The sequence below is a fragment of the Podarcis cretensis genome (assembly GCF_951804945.1).
Source record: "Podarcis cretensis genome assembly, chromosome: 5".
NCBI classification, from domain to species: domain Eukaryota; kingdom Metazoa; phylum Chordata; class Lepidosauria; order Squamata; family Lacertidae; genus Podarcis; species Podarcis cretensis.
In genome coordinates this window covers 49224147-49240990 of record NC_137174.1, presented here as the reverse complement: position 1 = coordinate 49240990, position 16844 = coordinate 49224147, and the positions used below count along the sequence as shown (strand labels likewise).

Genomic DNA, 16844 nt, shown 5'->3' with positions numbered 1-16844 from the left:
CAGAATGAGAGCACTGGATACCACCTTGTGGACCAAACCTTCCTGTGTTGAACAGATTAAGTCTGAATGGGGCTCCTATGAATTGCCTCCAAGTGATTGGGGAACCTGCTTTATCAAGGCTTCTGATCACAAAAGGTTCTACTATTATTATTCTGTCCATGTTCAAGTGAATGTGGGAAGATAGCTCCCTTTGCATAAGAATGTCAAGGTGGGGTAGGTGTGAGGGGATGCTGGGGACAGCAACCCTTATCTCCTACCTGGATTGATAATTCTGCAGCCCAGATAATTCAGAAAAATATTCTGCGTTGACACCATCTGTACTTTTCTGCACTTAGTTTCCTTTCTAACTTCCTGGTTTACAATTCCTTCACCCTGACTGCGAATGAAAACATATGCCATAAATAAATGTGTTAGCCTTTAAGATGCCAGAAGACTTTTTCTTTGCTGGAGGACACTAACATGGGCAACTCTCCAGGAATATAAAGGTAAAAGACCCCTGGACGGTTAAGTCCAGTCAAAGGCGACTATGGGGTTGCAGAGCTCATCTTGCTTTTAGTCCAGGGGAGCTGGCGTTTGTCCGCAGACAGCTTTCCAGGTCATGTGGCCAGAATGACTAAACTGCTTCTGGCGCAACGGGACATCATGATGGAAACCAGAGTGTGCGGAAATGGCATTTACCTTCCCTCCACAGTGGTACCTATTTATCTACTTGCGCTGGTGTGTTTTCGAACTGCTAGGTTGGCAGGGGCTGGGATAGAACAACGGGAGCTCACCCTGATGCGGGGATTTGAACTGCTGATCTTCTGACTGGCAAGCCCAAGAGGCCCAGTGGTTTAGACCACAGCGAATGTCTTGTGTTGGAAATCATGACATCAGAAAATGCAGGGCTGGTGTAGGCTACAGTTGAAGTTACCACATCCATCACATTATTAATGCAACTGAAACACACACTGCAAGGAGCAACAGAAGACCTACTGCTTAAAATGAACTGAAATGACTTGCTTACTTCATGACTACTCTTTTTATTTTCTTACAAAATTGCTGCTTTTATCTATTTTTCAGGTTTATGATTGAGAAGCTAAGTACAAATACTACTCTCAAAATTCCCAGACAATTTATGCCACCCATTTGCATCACTGATCATCAAACTTGTATTAGTTAATTTTTCAAAGTATGAATATTACAAACCTTGAAGTGGATTTTAAATCCTTGCTGCACTGAATATTTTAGAATGACCAGACAAATGGCTGTGGCTATGGAGTGCACAGTAGCATTTTATTGATGTCTGACATGCAACAATAACTGGAATGAATCTCTAAAATTAAGATTACAATTTTGATCAAATAAAACATGTTCAAGTTTACAAAAGCAATCAAAATGATAGTTCATGCATTTCATCATTCTATATATACAGGTGTCACGTAAGATGGGACTTTTAATTTTGGAAGGGGAAGATACAAATGATTAGTCATTGCACAAAAACAAAGGAACCCTCTTTTATCCAAGACATGCACCTATCTTTTGTATAGTTGTTGTAAGTCTCTAGTACAGCATCTTATTGTACTAAATACAGTTGCAACCAATTCAGAACAGAATGTGCTGTATTTGCTGCAGATTCCCGGAACATAGAAATGCTCTTCAGACATTACTCATGTGAAAAGGGACATGTACAAATGGTTGTGGGGATGTGCATGTGGTCCCACCCCATTTCTGCACTACTTGTGGCTGCACACAAATTTATCTGTACTGTAAGCACTGGAAGAGCAGTTTGTAAAGTCACACAAGGAGCCACCATGAATAAAGAAGGTTCTCTGCTGCAGATGTCACAGCTGAGCTCCCAATAGCAGGTAACAACTGAAGAGGCCTGTATTCTACAGGACTAAGTGATGGCCAACAATGCTGCTGGCAGAGGTACCTTAATTGATAGATATCAATCTGAGAATCTTCACCAAAGAAGTCAGTCGGTTAAAGTGCTGTAACTGTTGCATAATACTGCTGGTAATGGTACCTAGATTTAGAGTCAATTTGGACACGCATAAATGGGGATGTCAGAATGCAAGTCATACTGCTGCACAACCTGCTTCTCCTGCTCAGCCCTTAGAATGGCTGGGAGAAAAATATTTTAACAGAACCCACAACAGACTTGTTCATCTATCAGTGCTGTAATCCTTCATTAGTTGCTTGGGAGCAAAGAATTTTGACACACAACAAACGTATTTTAGAATACATACATTTTCAATTCTTCCACTTCTACAGCTTTTAAGGACACACGGAGCTCAGCTTGTGGGGAAACCCTTAGCCTAAGTTAATTTTTAAAAAATATATACTTGTAAATAATGTTCCACTGCAGCAGTAAATATATTTTAAGACATACGTTTCCTTTTTAATTGAGCGAAGAGCTTGGGGTGGGAGGTGGGAATAACGGTTCGTTAAAATGCTTAATTGAGGATATGACCCCATTCATAAAGCGCTCAAATACAAGGCAAGGTTTTAACAGCTGGAACATTACAACTAGCCCTTGATTTACAGCAAACAACAATAGATGTAAGCTAAGCATAATCTATGAATAAGTCTACATTCATTGGAAAGTGGCAATCAAGTTCAACATAAACATTTAAAATACAGCAGTGAAAAGTAATATAACACTAAACATTCTTTCTGGTAGTAACTTTTCACTTGATAGCTACAACCCTAAGAATGGCCTTCTTATACTTTACAAGAAATGCTAGCCATTCTGCTCTTAGGCGGTGCAATTTGAAAAGGAATAAGGTACGATTGCCAAAAAGCCCTTCATGCTAATTTTTCACAAGACAGAGAATAGAAGGATGGGTAAAATGTGGGAATTCCCAATACTGTCCATCTTGGTGATGAACTGTATGTGGCATGTAAGGGTGGGTTTTGAAGCTCCTAAAACAACTCAGCAGAAATTGTTTAATGCTACAGGTAAATAAAAATATATTGGGGGGCAGTGTTTTATTATAAAATGAATATTGTATATAGTTTAAATAGAAACATAGAATCTGAAGACATACAAATACTGGAGTGTGCTCTCACCAAAGTTATTCTCAGGCCAGAGTTGCCTTGCGAATTGCCGAGGTGGTACAGGAACAACCACCCTCCTTTCATAAGCAGCCTCTCCTAATTTCTGCTTATAGCTGAACCTTGGTCATTGCTCCTAGAAGCATATATTTGTACAGGGCAGTCCTGTGCCTACCCTATGATTTCTGTGATAGTGTAGCTCAGAATTGCTCAGAGAATATGGATCACTATTCAAAGTTATATTTCCAGTAGTCACTTTTTGTCACAAATTATGAAGAGGTTTTGTTGCTTATAAACACTGTAATTTTCTGTTTTAACTATAATAATTTTACGAATAAAAACAAAATAAAAAAATTCCTTCCAGTAGCACCTTAAAGACCAACTAAGTTAGTTCTTGGTATGAGCTTTCGTGTGCATGCAATCTGAAGAAGTGTGCATGCACACGAAAGCTCATACCAAGAACTAACTTAGTTGGTCTTTAAGGTGCTACTGGAAGGAATTTTTTTATTTTGTTTTGACTATGGCAGACCAACACGGCTACCTAACTGTAATTTTATGAATGTATTTGCCATTGTTTCTGATATTTGCACTTAAATATTGGAAATACAAAGATGCTTGAATTCACTTATAGATCAGATTGAAAGCACACAACAACCCTTCACAAAATGTTAACTAAAGTTCTTGTTAACTCTGTGTATGAGAAAAGCTCTATAGTCAAACAGTTTGATCTTTCACATTAAGATGCTAACAGAAGTAATTCAAAAGGTGATTGAAAATAAAAGAGTTAATAATTAACATGAGTTCAGAATTCTGTGGTTTATACTCTTCTGTTGTAGCTGAGGAATGCTCATTGAAGACACATAATGAACTTGCATATAATGGAAGTTCAAGTTAAACATCAGTGGCCCTGTAATTTCCAATATCATGGATGGTAGTCATTAAGTATGGTACTTTGGATCTGCAAGCTTTAAGTGAGCAATGGAATTTTAAAATACATTCTGGTATAAATGATGATGGTAAAGCATCTGTTTCAAACACAGTAGTTAACCTTAAAACACAAAAATAGCTTAGAATATGCATCCTTTGGTATTCATCTAAAGTGAAAGTACGTAGACTTACAGAAAAAGATTTTCATGTTCTTCTAAGACACAGTACCAACATTTAGAGTTACACATGTATTAGGAATTACAAAATTGCTATAGGAAAGTGGAAATGAATCTGTCCATGGCACAATAGTCTGCTTAATGTGGCTGAGGATATTCAATAATAGAAACACTCCCCTTTCCATCATCTTCTGATGACAGCTCTGCCCTATTATTTTAGTTAAAAGAATGTTTTGATTAAGGAAAGGTTCTTGACATGGTAACAACAAAAAATTAGAGCTATTTCAATTAGTATTCTTTTTCAGTCTAAAAGGATGGGGAAACCCTCTTTATATCCATGCTTGAGAAATGTAGATTACAAGCAAGAAAAAAGAAAATCTGAAAAGAAAAAGAAACCCTCTTCTTAACACTTCGTGTACCTTATGTTAAAACCTATATTTCACTTCATGTTAGCAAACGTTCTGTTTAAAGTTTTGTATAAAGCAAACTAAAACAACGCAAAGTTTTTATTACTGGTATAGCAAACTATCTTTCTCGTCGTGGCAGTGCTTCCCATTAGAATCGCATTTTGCCACTTTGCAACAGGCACACAACACTATACACAAATGTCACCTAGTCAAGAGACATGCTTAACCAAATACATCTGTCACTCTTAAGTGAAGGTCAATATTTGATTTGGACACAGAATATAGTACTTAAGAAAAGAACAACAACTCACCATTTTAAAAAGCACTCTCCTAGATTGGGAAACACAAGCGAGCACACAATTTCCATTTCCCAAATTTGGCAAAAGCCAAGGAAAGATGTAAATGCTGACATGTCCATCAGCATTATTTCCCATAATTCATATAAACTTTCAGAAAATGAGGTATTCATTCATCACTTTCCTATGCTTTCTTTACTTAATGCATATTTGCATGCCATATCCTCATATTTAGTATCCATACCAATTTTAATATATTGCTACTTGCCATTTCAAAAGCCCCTGACTCTTATTGGGTACAAATGCTTCAAATACACTCCATTCAGGAACCATTGCTGTCAGCATCCTTATGTAAAAACACATGACACTTCCTCACTGATAATCCTCTACTGGTGATTTCTGGTCATAAAATGCTAACAATAAAATCTCACATCTTCAGATTTTCCTTCGTGTTTAGAGCTGCAAAACACATCCCGCTTGTGCGCATACACATAGACAGCATGCTGTAACATCAAAGAGACTGATTGAAGTGCAAAATAAATATTCAAGTATGTGTCTGGGATTGTATAGCTCATAGTGGTATACAAGTTACTACAAAATTTAAAAACAAAACAAAAGACGCCTGCATGTAAATGTTAAGAGGAATGTTTCATAGCAAATGGAATTTAAATCTTACTTTTCCAAAAAGCACTAAGCAGCTCATGTGGGTTGCCAGTTTTGACAATACTAATCAGTATTTGGAGTAAAACTCTCTCAGAATGTAAAGAGTTAAAAAGGGAAGCGAAGATATCAAAACACTGAAATAAGCAGTCCACCTTATTGAAGAAATACCATCGGGTGTTGGCACTGGCTTAGCTTTTTGAAAATTTGCCAGCTCGCCGAGAAGGTTCATATGGCACTCGGAGAATACTAGGAGTTTCTTCCATTACTCGCACAAGAAGATTGTCAATATAGTCCTCAAGTTCACGAATATGGGTGTCCTTCTTCTTCAGTTGTTCTTTATGTTTCACTAATTCTTGTAAGACCTCTTCATGTGTAAGGTTACGATACCCTGCAGCAGCAGCAAAAGGATTTGCATCCTAGAATAAAGAGAGGTGGGTTTTTTTGAGGGGGAACATTACAGAACTTCAAACCACATTAATACCAGTACTAGTACTAGAAGAGAGGATGCAAATCGGAAACCACATATAGCAACTCCTTCCCCCTTTGACATAGTATCTGACTAGCACAATAACAGCCTATTTACATAAAGAGGAACAGAGAAAAGCAGCTGTTGGTACCTTGAACAAGCTGTTTATCTGGTTCAACTAATGCATAGCTAGAGGATTCATCAAGTCTATGTATACCTTGTAAATGCATTTTTACAATGCTCCAAGTTCATGCTGGCTTAGAAGTGTAATATGCCAAATTCTTTAAAAATGTGAAAAGTATAGTCAAATCTTGTCTAACCTAACTCCTCCACCCAGTCATTAAATACTGGACTGTAATACATCAGCCACTGATGCTGTGTAACTCTCATCTTCATGGAACATGAGGATAACACCCAGTGGGTCACAAACTTCATGAATTAGTGAGCAGTTTGCTGTAACAGAATCCCAGATTCTTAATACCTCACGAATCATTATACAAAGAAATGCTGAAGGAGCACCAGAATATAGGAATACTGTCTCACTAAAGTACATATCCTTTGCACCAAATGGACTGATATGGACTAAGGACTTGATTCTTAGGCTACAGCTACCATGTGGAGCCACTGGAAATATTTCTACTGGGTGGTCAGATCATCTGAGAATATTCACTACAGGGATCTCCCACTGTGTGTAGTACAAGCTTTACATGGTTGTAACCCATGCTAGCATGAAAACTACATGTAAGTTATTTCAAGTGTTTGCCCGGTGTATTTCTGTGTGGTTTAATTGGAATAGGCTCTGATAGCCAGGACAACAACTGACAACACCACCTGTGCCAGGACCCCCTGTACTGTTTTTCAGTCAGTTCGCCATTACACACGAAAACATGGGTTGAACCACCGGTTGACAATTCTCATTTTTCTAACAACGATTATGTTATATAATGAAGTCAGTCTCAAACAAGATCATTTCTGATTTGTGAGCATTTGCTTACATACAGTCTAATTCATTAAGCAATCACAGTACCAGGAGAATATTGCAACCATCAGAATGATTTTGCTGATTAATTCTGGCAGCACTTCAGTAAGAAAGGAAAGAGAAGTTGCAGCAAAATATAAATACTGAGTTTATAGTACACCAACTTTTCAAGCTCTCACTGTTGGTCTGTAGCAAAAGCAGGAGCAGATTGTAATTGAGATCTAAGGGAAACAGGCCTCCATCTGGGACCCACAGTACAGCATTATTAAGTGAACATTTCTCTGGAACATTTCCCACTTTCCTGGCAGAAGATGCTGCAAGGGAACCAGTCTATATTTGAAAAGAATCCAAAACGATTAAAATGGATAATAGATGTGGTTCAAAAACATTTCTTGGTTGCTTCCCAACAGTGAGATAATTCTTTTGCACTCTTGCTTTTTAATGAATCCAGGCGCTATTTTAAGACTTGTCTGCATCTATCACTTTCTATATTTAAATAGCAAGTTATGGATAATTCACATATGCACATACCACTGACTGCTCAAAAACCTGTGGCTCAATGAGTGAACTGTCTCCTTTGAGAAGTATTGTATTTGTGGTTATGTCTGGTATGGTGATTTGTCTGTGATGACCATTTCACAAGTGCAAGTCATCATTTGAAGTTGCAAGTCATCAAATCACAAATATGTATAAAAATACTGCTGCCTTTTGAAAGCAGTTTTATTAGTATCAGGAACACAAAATAGGGTTTTTTATTTAAAAGTATAACAGCCAGACTCATCAGCACTGTCAGACAAACAGAACTGGACAACGGTTCTACAAAAATTTGCCAGATTCCGTAGTTGCATCCCAAGCACTTTGGCAGATGGATGGCCAATGAAGAACTGACAACTGAAAAATCCCTGTTTAGCTGAAAGCTTGCTGAACCTTCTGAGTCCCAGCTAACCCCAATATCTCACCCCAATATATTTATCTATTGGCCTCTTTAAATCTGACCGCTTGCCCTAATCCTATGTGTGGAAGAGAGAGAGAACACATTCCTCTGTGCTCCATTTTTCCTTTCTTTTGGTAGCTCCTCTCTGCCACTTTACATGCCAAGCCTCGTCTACCATGGGAATGTGGAGAACGGAATTGTGTAAACCAAGGCATATCCAAAAACTACTGTTTGAACTGCCTTTCTTTCACAACTCAACCTTTAGGAATGCAGCCAAGGATTTATGTAGCTTCTTAAGCCTTGTTTGTCTAATTACCCATTCTAGTCCTCCTGTGTCTGTGATACAAAAATCAGAGCACTTGGATTTAAGCAGATTTCAATGGGACTAAATAGTTTATGGATCAGGCTGCTTATGTTCTTTTTCCAGACTGCTTAATGTGTGGTTGCAACGTTTGAACAAAGTAAGAAATATACTACAATTATGAGACAGCAGTTAGCTGGAAAGGAAGACCTATTTAAACTGACCTACAGGGCTGCTGATGTTGCATACAGAATTTTGAGCTAGCCTACAAAATAAAATTAGAAACTCACAACACTGATGGGCAAATTTAATTGATTTACAGTCTAATCCTATACATGTCTACTGGGAAGGATTCTCCTCTGAGTTCAGTAACTTACTCCCAGGTAAGCATGCAGTGAAGCTGTGGGTGGGTGGAAATTTTTCAGGGGGGAATTGAAATATATGCAGTGCTTGCATCCCTATCAAATCTATATATGTTTCACACTATGATGACACACCTAATTCATAACTCAACATATACAATTGTACAATCTGATAAATTTATTATATTTTCAGTGCGATTCCATGGATGTTTATTCAGACTCACTCAGTTTAGTGGGGCTTAGCACTGCAGCCTTAGAAGTAAGAATAGTGAAATGTTAGAGGCTGTGCTAAAAATTGTGGGGGTGGATCCCTGGAAAAAGCAAACATTCTCTCCACCCCAAATTTCCCCAGACCTTGATAATAACTTGGATAATAGAGCAGAATGGAAGTATTTTAAAAAATATAGAATTGGTGTGTAAAATATAGCTGATTAGAAAAGGCAAGCTAGTGAGCCAGTATAAATGTTACAAGTTAAAACATCAGTCAACTGTTAAATTTTTGAGCTCTTGATAATAACTGTAAACAGAAGAATTTTTGACTGGTTTACACTTCAGCCAACTTTCCTTTATCAATTACCACAATTAAGAATATTTACATCTCGAAGTAATATTTTGTAGATTAATGTGTTTAAGAGAAACTTACTATGTGGTAAGTTTTTGTCTTAAGGATTTGAATTCAAAGCCAATTCAGTATATTCATGTATAGTTATTTTATCTCTGCGATACAAATGAAGGGTTTGGATAATCAAAAATGTTTGTGTGTATGTACACAAACTAAAACTAAAACCATGTTTGTAAACGAAAGTAAGAAAATCTGACGTACTTCTAACCTACAAAAAAGCTAGTAGCAGTCATATAGTTTTTAATTATATAATATATCCCAGATGGTTCAGTGTGATGTATCTTTAAGATGTTCATTTATAAAACAGACCATATGATTATTTCAAGTAAAATGGTTATATGCATACAAGTGCCATAGCTATTGAAAACTACAATTTTAGTACTTCAAGTAAAATGAAAACATGTGTTCAACGACTGAGGACAAATCTTTCTGGAAAATAAATATTCTGCTGTAACTTCCTAAACAACAACAACAACAAAGAATCCCACAGACTATGATACTTATCATTCAGAAAAGAGCAAGGAAAAGGGTAAGATTTCAAATGTGTAAACATGTTGAGAAAGCCTTGATAACCAAATATTATTTGGGTACAAACTGATAGTCACAATTGCTGGGAAACGGGGAGATAAAATGACAACTTGGCATACTTTGATCATCTGTTTATTGTTCTAATGAGGAACTTTGCTTTGGGAATATCATCTAAACCACTTTCTCATCTCTTGTCCTACTTGCTTCATCTCCCTTTCAGTTCCTAATTAGGCTTTAAAGAGCTCTTGCTGCCCTTTCAACTGGCTATTGCTCCTGTTTAAACACTGTTCATTCAAAGGCAGGTGTTGGCACCACCAGAGCACAAGGCATATAAACTTAATTACCAAACACCACTTCCAAGGGAATAAAAGAAATAATTCATTGAAGGAACGTCATTTAAATTACTTCAAACTACTTACAGAATAATCTTACAACATTTGAATTTTTACAATAGTTGTGTTTCAAACTTACTATATAAAAACATCCTCTAACTGTATTTTGCCCAAAATGAACTGGGCATCAGCACTGCAAGTAACAAAGGTTAGCTCATTCCTAGAGAGGAACAAGTCCAAAACTGGATTATTTTATCACCTTTAATTTCTCTAAGGAAAACTAATTGCTTTCTTAAAAAAAATTCATTCACTAGCAATTTATTGCATAATGTTGGCTGTTATCATTAAAATACATAGAAGCCAATTAAGCATTTTCCAGACAATATACTGAAAACCATCTCTAAGGCTGCAATCCTATACACACCTACTGGCAGTTAAGTGTAAGCCACAAATGAATTCAGTGAGCGATATTAGTCATACTCAGAGTAGACCCATTTTAAATAATTGATTTCAATGGGTATACATTGTGTGTGACTAATGTTGGATATTAAATATATATATATATATATGCAAGATATGCCTATGGACTTAAGTTATGACTAAATTTCACTAGAATGCACCCCAAAACAAGTTAAAACATTTTAAATAAAAATATTACCTAACTCATAGAATAGGCTTGAGCACTAGTATTTCTAAAGCAATGGGAAGGTTTTTGTTTTGTTTTGTTTTTATTCTCACCACATTAGCTATTCTCCTGAATTTTCAGGGTCAGCTGAATATTCCAAACAAAAACAGATTACACTTTGTGAGCATTTTTAATCATCACGAGAGTTCATTTGTTATTTGTATTAGCAATCTTGATATATTTACTCTTCAACTTAGCACACTCACTTTGTTAAATCCTCCTAAAACATCTCATAAAGATTCATAGGATTTGGAATTGTGAAAGACTAGTTGAGTTCATTGTCTTTCAGTAAATCTGTTCCTTAAGAGTGTGTATTCCACTGAGCAGACTGAATAAAGACTGAATAAAGACTATTGCTGCAGCTAATTTATTAACCATAACTCCATTATGGTACCGCATGCTGACTGCTCTGGTTGTCTCTTTTTTTATTATTAATTTTTTATTAAATTTTGACATAAATATATTTCACAAACATACAAAAGACAAAATGAAAAAGAAAAAACAGAAAAAGAGAAAGAAAAAAAAACAAAACATGAAATACATACAACTTTGATGACATTGATCGACTTCCCTTTATCTCGATTTCGGAAATTATTATCTTGTTTATCTATCTGCTGTGTCTATTCCTTAATAAAACTTTTTACGTAGTAAGCGTTATCTCATGCCTACTGTGATTTCTATAAGTACATATGTGTTTCTGATCAACATTTTAATTTTCCCCTTGTCTCTATTTCCATATATATCCTAAATTTATCCCATTCATTGTTAAATTTTGCACTTCTTTGATTTCTTATTTTCTGTGTCAATTTAGCCAGCTCCAAATAATCGGATAATTTAAGTGTTGGGATTTTTGGTCCTTCTCCCAAATGCTTTTACAGGCAGTTCATATAAGCAGTTCTTTTTCTCTGTTTAAACCCGCAAAGGTGCCGTCTTGAAGAAGCTCGATGTCAGACTTTTTTTTTTTTTTAATCTTGGCAGCTCCTCTAAATAGCTGACAGTCCGTGGCTGTGAAATATTTCAGTTGTCTCAATTAACATGACTATGAGACTAGAACGACTTAGAATCATAGAATCATAGAGTTGGAAGAGACCACAAGGGCCATCGAGTCCAACCCCCTGCCAAGCAGGAAACAAGCAGACTTCCCTGCAAGGAAAAGCTGAAGAAGAGATGAGGCTGTCCATGCTAGAAAAGGGAAGAGCTAGATGTGGGAGGGACATGGTAACTGCTCTTAAAATTATGGATGAAGGATTTTATTTTTCTTTCATGTAAGGAATGCTCACCTGCTAAGAGGGGAAGTGGGGTTATGTTGGTGAGCACACCAGCAAACCAGTCAAACGCACGGCCAGCTCCATGTTAAGCAAGTATGAGAAGAATCCCTACATGAATTCCAAGAGAGACATGTGTACAACTCCTCTACATAAAGCTGGATCCTAGGTCAGTCATGCTTCCACCCCCCACCTCACATGAGAAGGAGCTCTACGCATGTATGTCAGAACAAAAGGAGAGCACATTCTTATAACAGCTGGTGGTGGTGGTGGTGCTGTGGGTGGGTGTGTAGCTGGTGCAGCAAATCGATGCTCCATTTGCTAGAATTCTTCAAAACAACCACAGAACTAAAAATCACCACATTACATTGATTGGCAGCCAGTTTAGGACATTATCATAATCTACTTATGTAGATCTATGGTGTGATCGCACTTGAAAATTGTGTTCAGTTCTAGCAGCTGCATTAAAAAAAAAAAGATGTAGAGTTGGAAAGGTTGTATGGAGCAAGACAAACCAAGAGACAGTATGTCTTTGAATGCCAGTTGCTGGGACTCATTAGCTATTGCACTAATGTCCTTTTTCTGGGCTTCTTATAGGCATCTGATTTGCTACTGGGAGAACAGAATGCTGGACTTTGATGACCCAGCAGGGTTATGTTCTTATATAATTAACTGAAACTCACTACCACACTAGCTTTGATGGTGGTTGCTAAATTGAGTCCACATGTTCAGAGGCAGTAGACCCGCAAATATCAGGTGTTGGGATGAACAACAATGAAAGACTGCCTTGCTTATGAGCTTCTTAGAAGCATCTGGCTAGACACAGTTAGATGCAAAATGCTGACGTGCAACACCCTTGGGCCTAATTCAGTAAGGTAATTCTTATGTTTATATATATAATACAACAAAGTAAATATTTATGACACACTTAAAGGTAAAGGTAAAAGGACCGCTGACCATTAGGTCCAGTCATGACTGACTCTGGGGTTGCGGCGCTCATCTCGCTTTATTGGCCAAGGGAGCCGGCGTACAGCTTCCGGGTCATATGGCCAGCATGACTAAGCCGCTTCTGGCGAACCAGGGCAGCACACGGAAACGCCGTTTACTTCCCCGCCAGAGCGGTACCTATTTATCTACTTGCACTTTGCCGTGCTTTCGAACTGCTAGGTTGGCAGGAGCTGGGACCAAGCAGCAGGAGCTCACCCCGTCGTGGGGATTCGAACTGCCAACCTTCTGATCGGCAAGTCCTAGGCTCTGTGGTTTAACCCACAGCGCAATGACACACTTAAATAGGGTTAAATAGGTTAAATAGGGTTAAATAAAATTTACCCTGTTTTATTTAAAACAACTCTCAGACATCAAGTGGAGTATTGATTAAGCAGTAACTTACCACAGTTTTCCTGAGGTCTTCGATATGCGCAGGATTCACATTAAAACTATGGAAGCAAACAAAATTATATAATAAATTCCTTTTTCTTTTTTCCTTTGTTCATATAGAGGTAGAACAGAGTCACCTTCAATTCCCACCAGCAGCCTTACCACCCACAAAATAACAACATATAATGTTACAATCAGGTTTGCCCCATCATTGTCACTGAGGAAGTCTTTATTCATTACAATCATACCTGGGAACGGAAGGAAGGCAGAAGTGTGTCAGAGAGTTAAAATGCTAGTGAAAGTCACATGTAATCTAGCTGTTAACTTAAAGAGACCCAGTGGTGGGTGTACCATTTTGTGATCCCTCCTCCAAACTCAGTGACCCCACCCTGCCACATTTGCAAACTATTGTTGTTTGCCAGGCACTAAGTAATGACTTGCTACTATTACATGGCAAATATGTCCAAAACAAAACATCAATTATCCATGATTCGATCTTGCAAAAGGAAGCTGGCACAATTTATATTACTGAGATCTGTGCGGAAGAGCTAGGACTAAATTTCTCCTAACTGTGCCTGATAAGTAGGGGGACTGGTTTGCTATGATCTATAAAGATTTGATCTTCCGTTCCAGACCTGACAGTCAGGACTGAGGACTGTTAGAGTACCATCCACCACATTGCCCAATAGTTTCCCTGCATGAGCTGACAGAGGTGGCATGTATCTGGTTTGGTGTTGAAGACTCCCATGATGTAAACTCTGAAGGACTTCAACATCCTTGCCAAAGCTACCTTCACAGTCACCAGGACAACCATGGGGCAGTCCCAGTGTGTCATCAATCCAACAGAATGACACAAGAAAAAATGGTTATTTTCAAGCCTACTCTTGTTTCAGTGAAGAAGTAATGCTTCCCAGCCTTCTTCAAAGCACCATCCAACAGGGCTGTCCTGAAACTCATTCAACAAAATTTAATACACCCATGGGCTTGGCTGAAATGCCAATGATGAAAGAAGAAGAAGAAGAAGAAGAAGAAGAAGGGAAAAAAATGTTTTAGAAAGCTCTTCAGGACACCCATGAGGCAAGGCCTACCCTAAAGTGCAGGAGTCTATCGTTGGAGGAGACAATTAACAAGCTGACCTTCATTCCTATTGTGTAGGAGGGGCAATCATGAAGGATGAAAAATTTATCCCCTCCACTTACCAGAAAAAGGGAGATATGAATCAATATTATCATATTATTATTATTATTATTATTATTGTTGTTGTTGTTGTTGTTGTTGTCATTAAACTGTAGTGACTCCACCAAGGGTTGCATTTTTAAATTCAATGCATTATCAACTCTAAATTGCAAAAAATAGTTTCTTAAGAGCTAGCAAACAAGGAACAGTAGATAATTTTTCCTAGTTCTCTCAGAATGACTATGGGAAAATTCACAGGGACAATTCTAAATATAAAAGCCTTAAGATATGTTTTGGCACCTCAGATACACTCCTTGGTATAATTACCACTATCTCTGTATTGCTATTAATTGTGCAACTGCAATAATTATAAGATGACTTACATGCCTTTTTGAATCTCAAAAATAAAAATGCCCTCGTGGAACATAATTTGCTAAAACAGTTTATACAAGAAACAAAAAGTTGTCTTTATGAAAGGCAAGATTTTAATTGTACATTTTTTTAAAAATAAGAGTTGCTAGGATCAAAAGATTATAAATTTAATTGTCACAGATTAAAAGCCCCTACAGTTTGGTATGTGTTAGTAGATCCATTTCAACATTTGCTGTTCAAAGATCTAAATGACATTCATTTGACTTTGTACTTAAAGATCTGAAAATCAGGATTATTTATTGCCAATTCTTAAAACCAATACATTTTAACCCTTTTGTAAGGAGGCTATTGGAACAGCCTCAGTATGACCAAGGTAGAATAGAGAGGGACTATTACTTCCCTTGATTGGGACACTCTACTTCTTTTCAAGCAGTCTAGAATAGCATTAGTGGGGGGTTTTTTGGGGGGTTGTTTGTTTTGCAGCACACTGGGTACTCATGTTAAGCTTGTGGTTTACTAAGACCCCCTATATTCTTTTCACATGTACTACTGGCAATCCAGGTGTTCCCCATCTTATATTTTGGAGCTGATTCTTCTTGCCTAAGTGTAGAACCTTACATTTGTCCCAACTGAAATTCATTTTGTTAGTTTGGACCCAGTTCTCTAAACTGTTAAGGTAATCCTGAATTCCAATTCTGTCTTCCACAGAATTAGCTAGTTTGGTGTCATCCCAGTTTGGTGTCACCTGCAAATTTGATGAGCATCCCCTCAATACCTTCATCCAAGTAAATAATAAAGACACTGTACAACAGTGGGCCCAGGAGAGAACCCTGCAGCACTCCACTTGTCACTTTTTTCAGGGATGACAAGAAACCATTAGTGAGTACTCTTTGGGTTCGGTCAACCTGCTACAAATCCACCTAACAGTTACCTTGTCCAACCCACATTTTACCAGCTTCTTGGAAAGGATATAATGGGGGACTTTGTCAGAAGCCTTACTGAAATCAAGAAATACTACATCCACAGCATTCCCCTGATCCACCAGGTTTGTAACTCTATCAAAAAAGAAAATGAGATTTGTCTGGCATGATTTGTTTTTGAGAAACCCATGCTGGGTCTTAGTAATCACAGCATCTTTTTCTAAGTGCTCACAGACTGATTGTTGAATTATCTGTTCTAGGACCTTTCCTGATACTGATGTGAAGCTGAGTGGTTGGTAGTTACCTGGGTCCTCTTTTTTCCCCTTTTGAAGATGGGAAACAACATTTCCCCACCTCCAGTCTCCAGGAATTCTCATCAGGACTTGGAGATGTGAATTCATTTAAAGCAGCTAGGTGTTCCCTTAACACCTCCTTCCCTATGTTTGGGCTGCAGCACCCTCCTTGCATCATTTATTCTGTTGGGCACTGCTTTCCTTCAGAGTGAAGACAGAGGCAAAATAGGCGTTCAGCAGTTCTGCCTTCTCCCTGTCACCCAATAGCATTTCTCCATCATCTCACTGCTTGCTTGTTCTTGCTTCAAACATAGTCAAAGAAACCTTTTTAATTATCTTAACCTCCCTTGCAAGCCTGAGTTCATTCAGCGATTTGGCCCTCCTTACCTTCTCCCTGCAGCTGTTGGCATCTCTTTATGATTTCTCCTTTCTTCCATTTCTTATATATGCACTGCTTACATCTCAGATATTCTGTAAGCTCCTTATGCAGCCACACCAGTTTCTTTAGGTGCCTCCCACTTTTCTTTCTTGCTGGAACTGTCTACCATTGTGCCTTCAATATTTCAGCCTTTTGAAAGTCCAGAGTGCATGTCCAACTTCACTCAGCTTTCCCTTGCCTGTGGTGTTTACCCCTCTCTCTCTCTCTCTCTTTTTAAATAATATTTATTAAAGTTTCAAAAAAGTTACAAAAATAAGAAACAAAAAAAAAAAAAATACAATAAAG

At 37.8% G+C, this 16844-nt stretch overlaps 1 protein-coding gene across 1 annotated transcript in view; it reads right to left on the bottom strand.

Annotated features, from left to right (window-relative positions):
* Positions 1 to 4389: 4389 nt before the first annotated feature.
* The window catches only part of RAB11FIP2 (RAB11 family interacting protein 2), a 31501-nt gene continuing 19046 nt past the window's right edge, over positions 4390 to 16844 (bottom strand). The window contains exons 4-5 of the mRNA XM_079976724.1: positions 13373 to 13418; positions 4390 to 5924 (exon numbers count right to left, since the gene is read on the bottom strand). Of these exons, the coding sequence (XP_079832850.1) occupies positions 5697 to 5924; positions 13373 to 13418 (274 nt within the window). The 3' untranslated portion in view covers positions 4390 to 5696. The remainder of the gene's footprint in view (positions 5925 to 13372; positions 13419 to 16844) is intronic.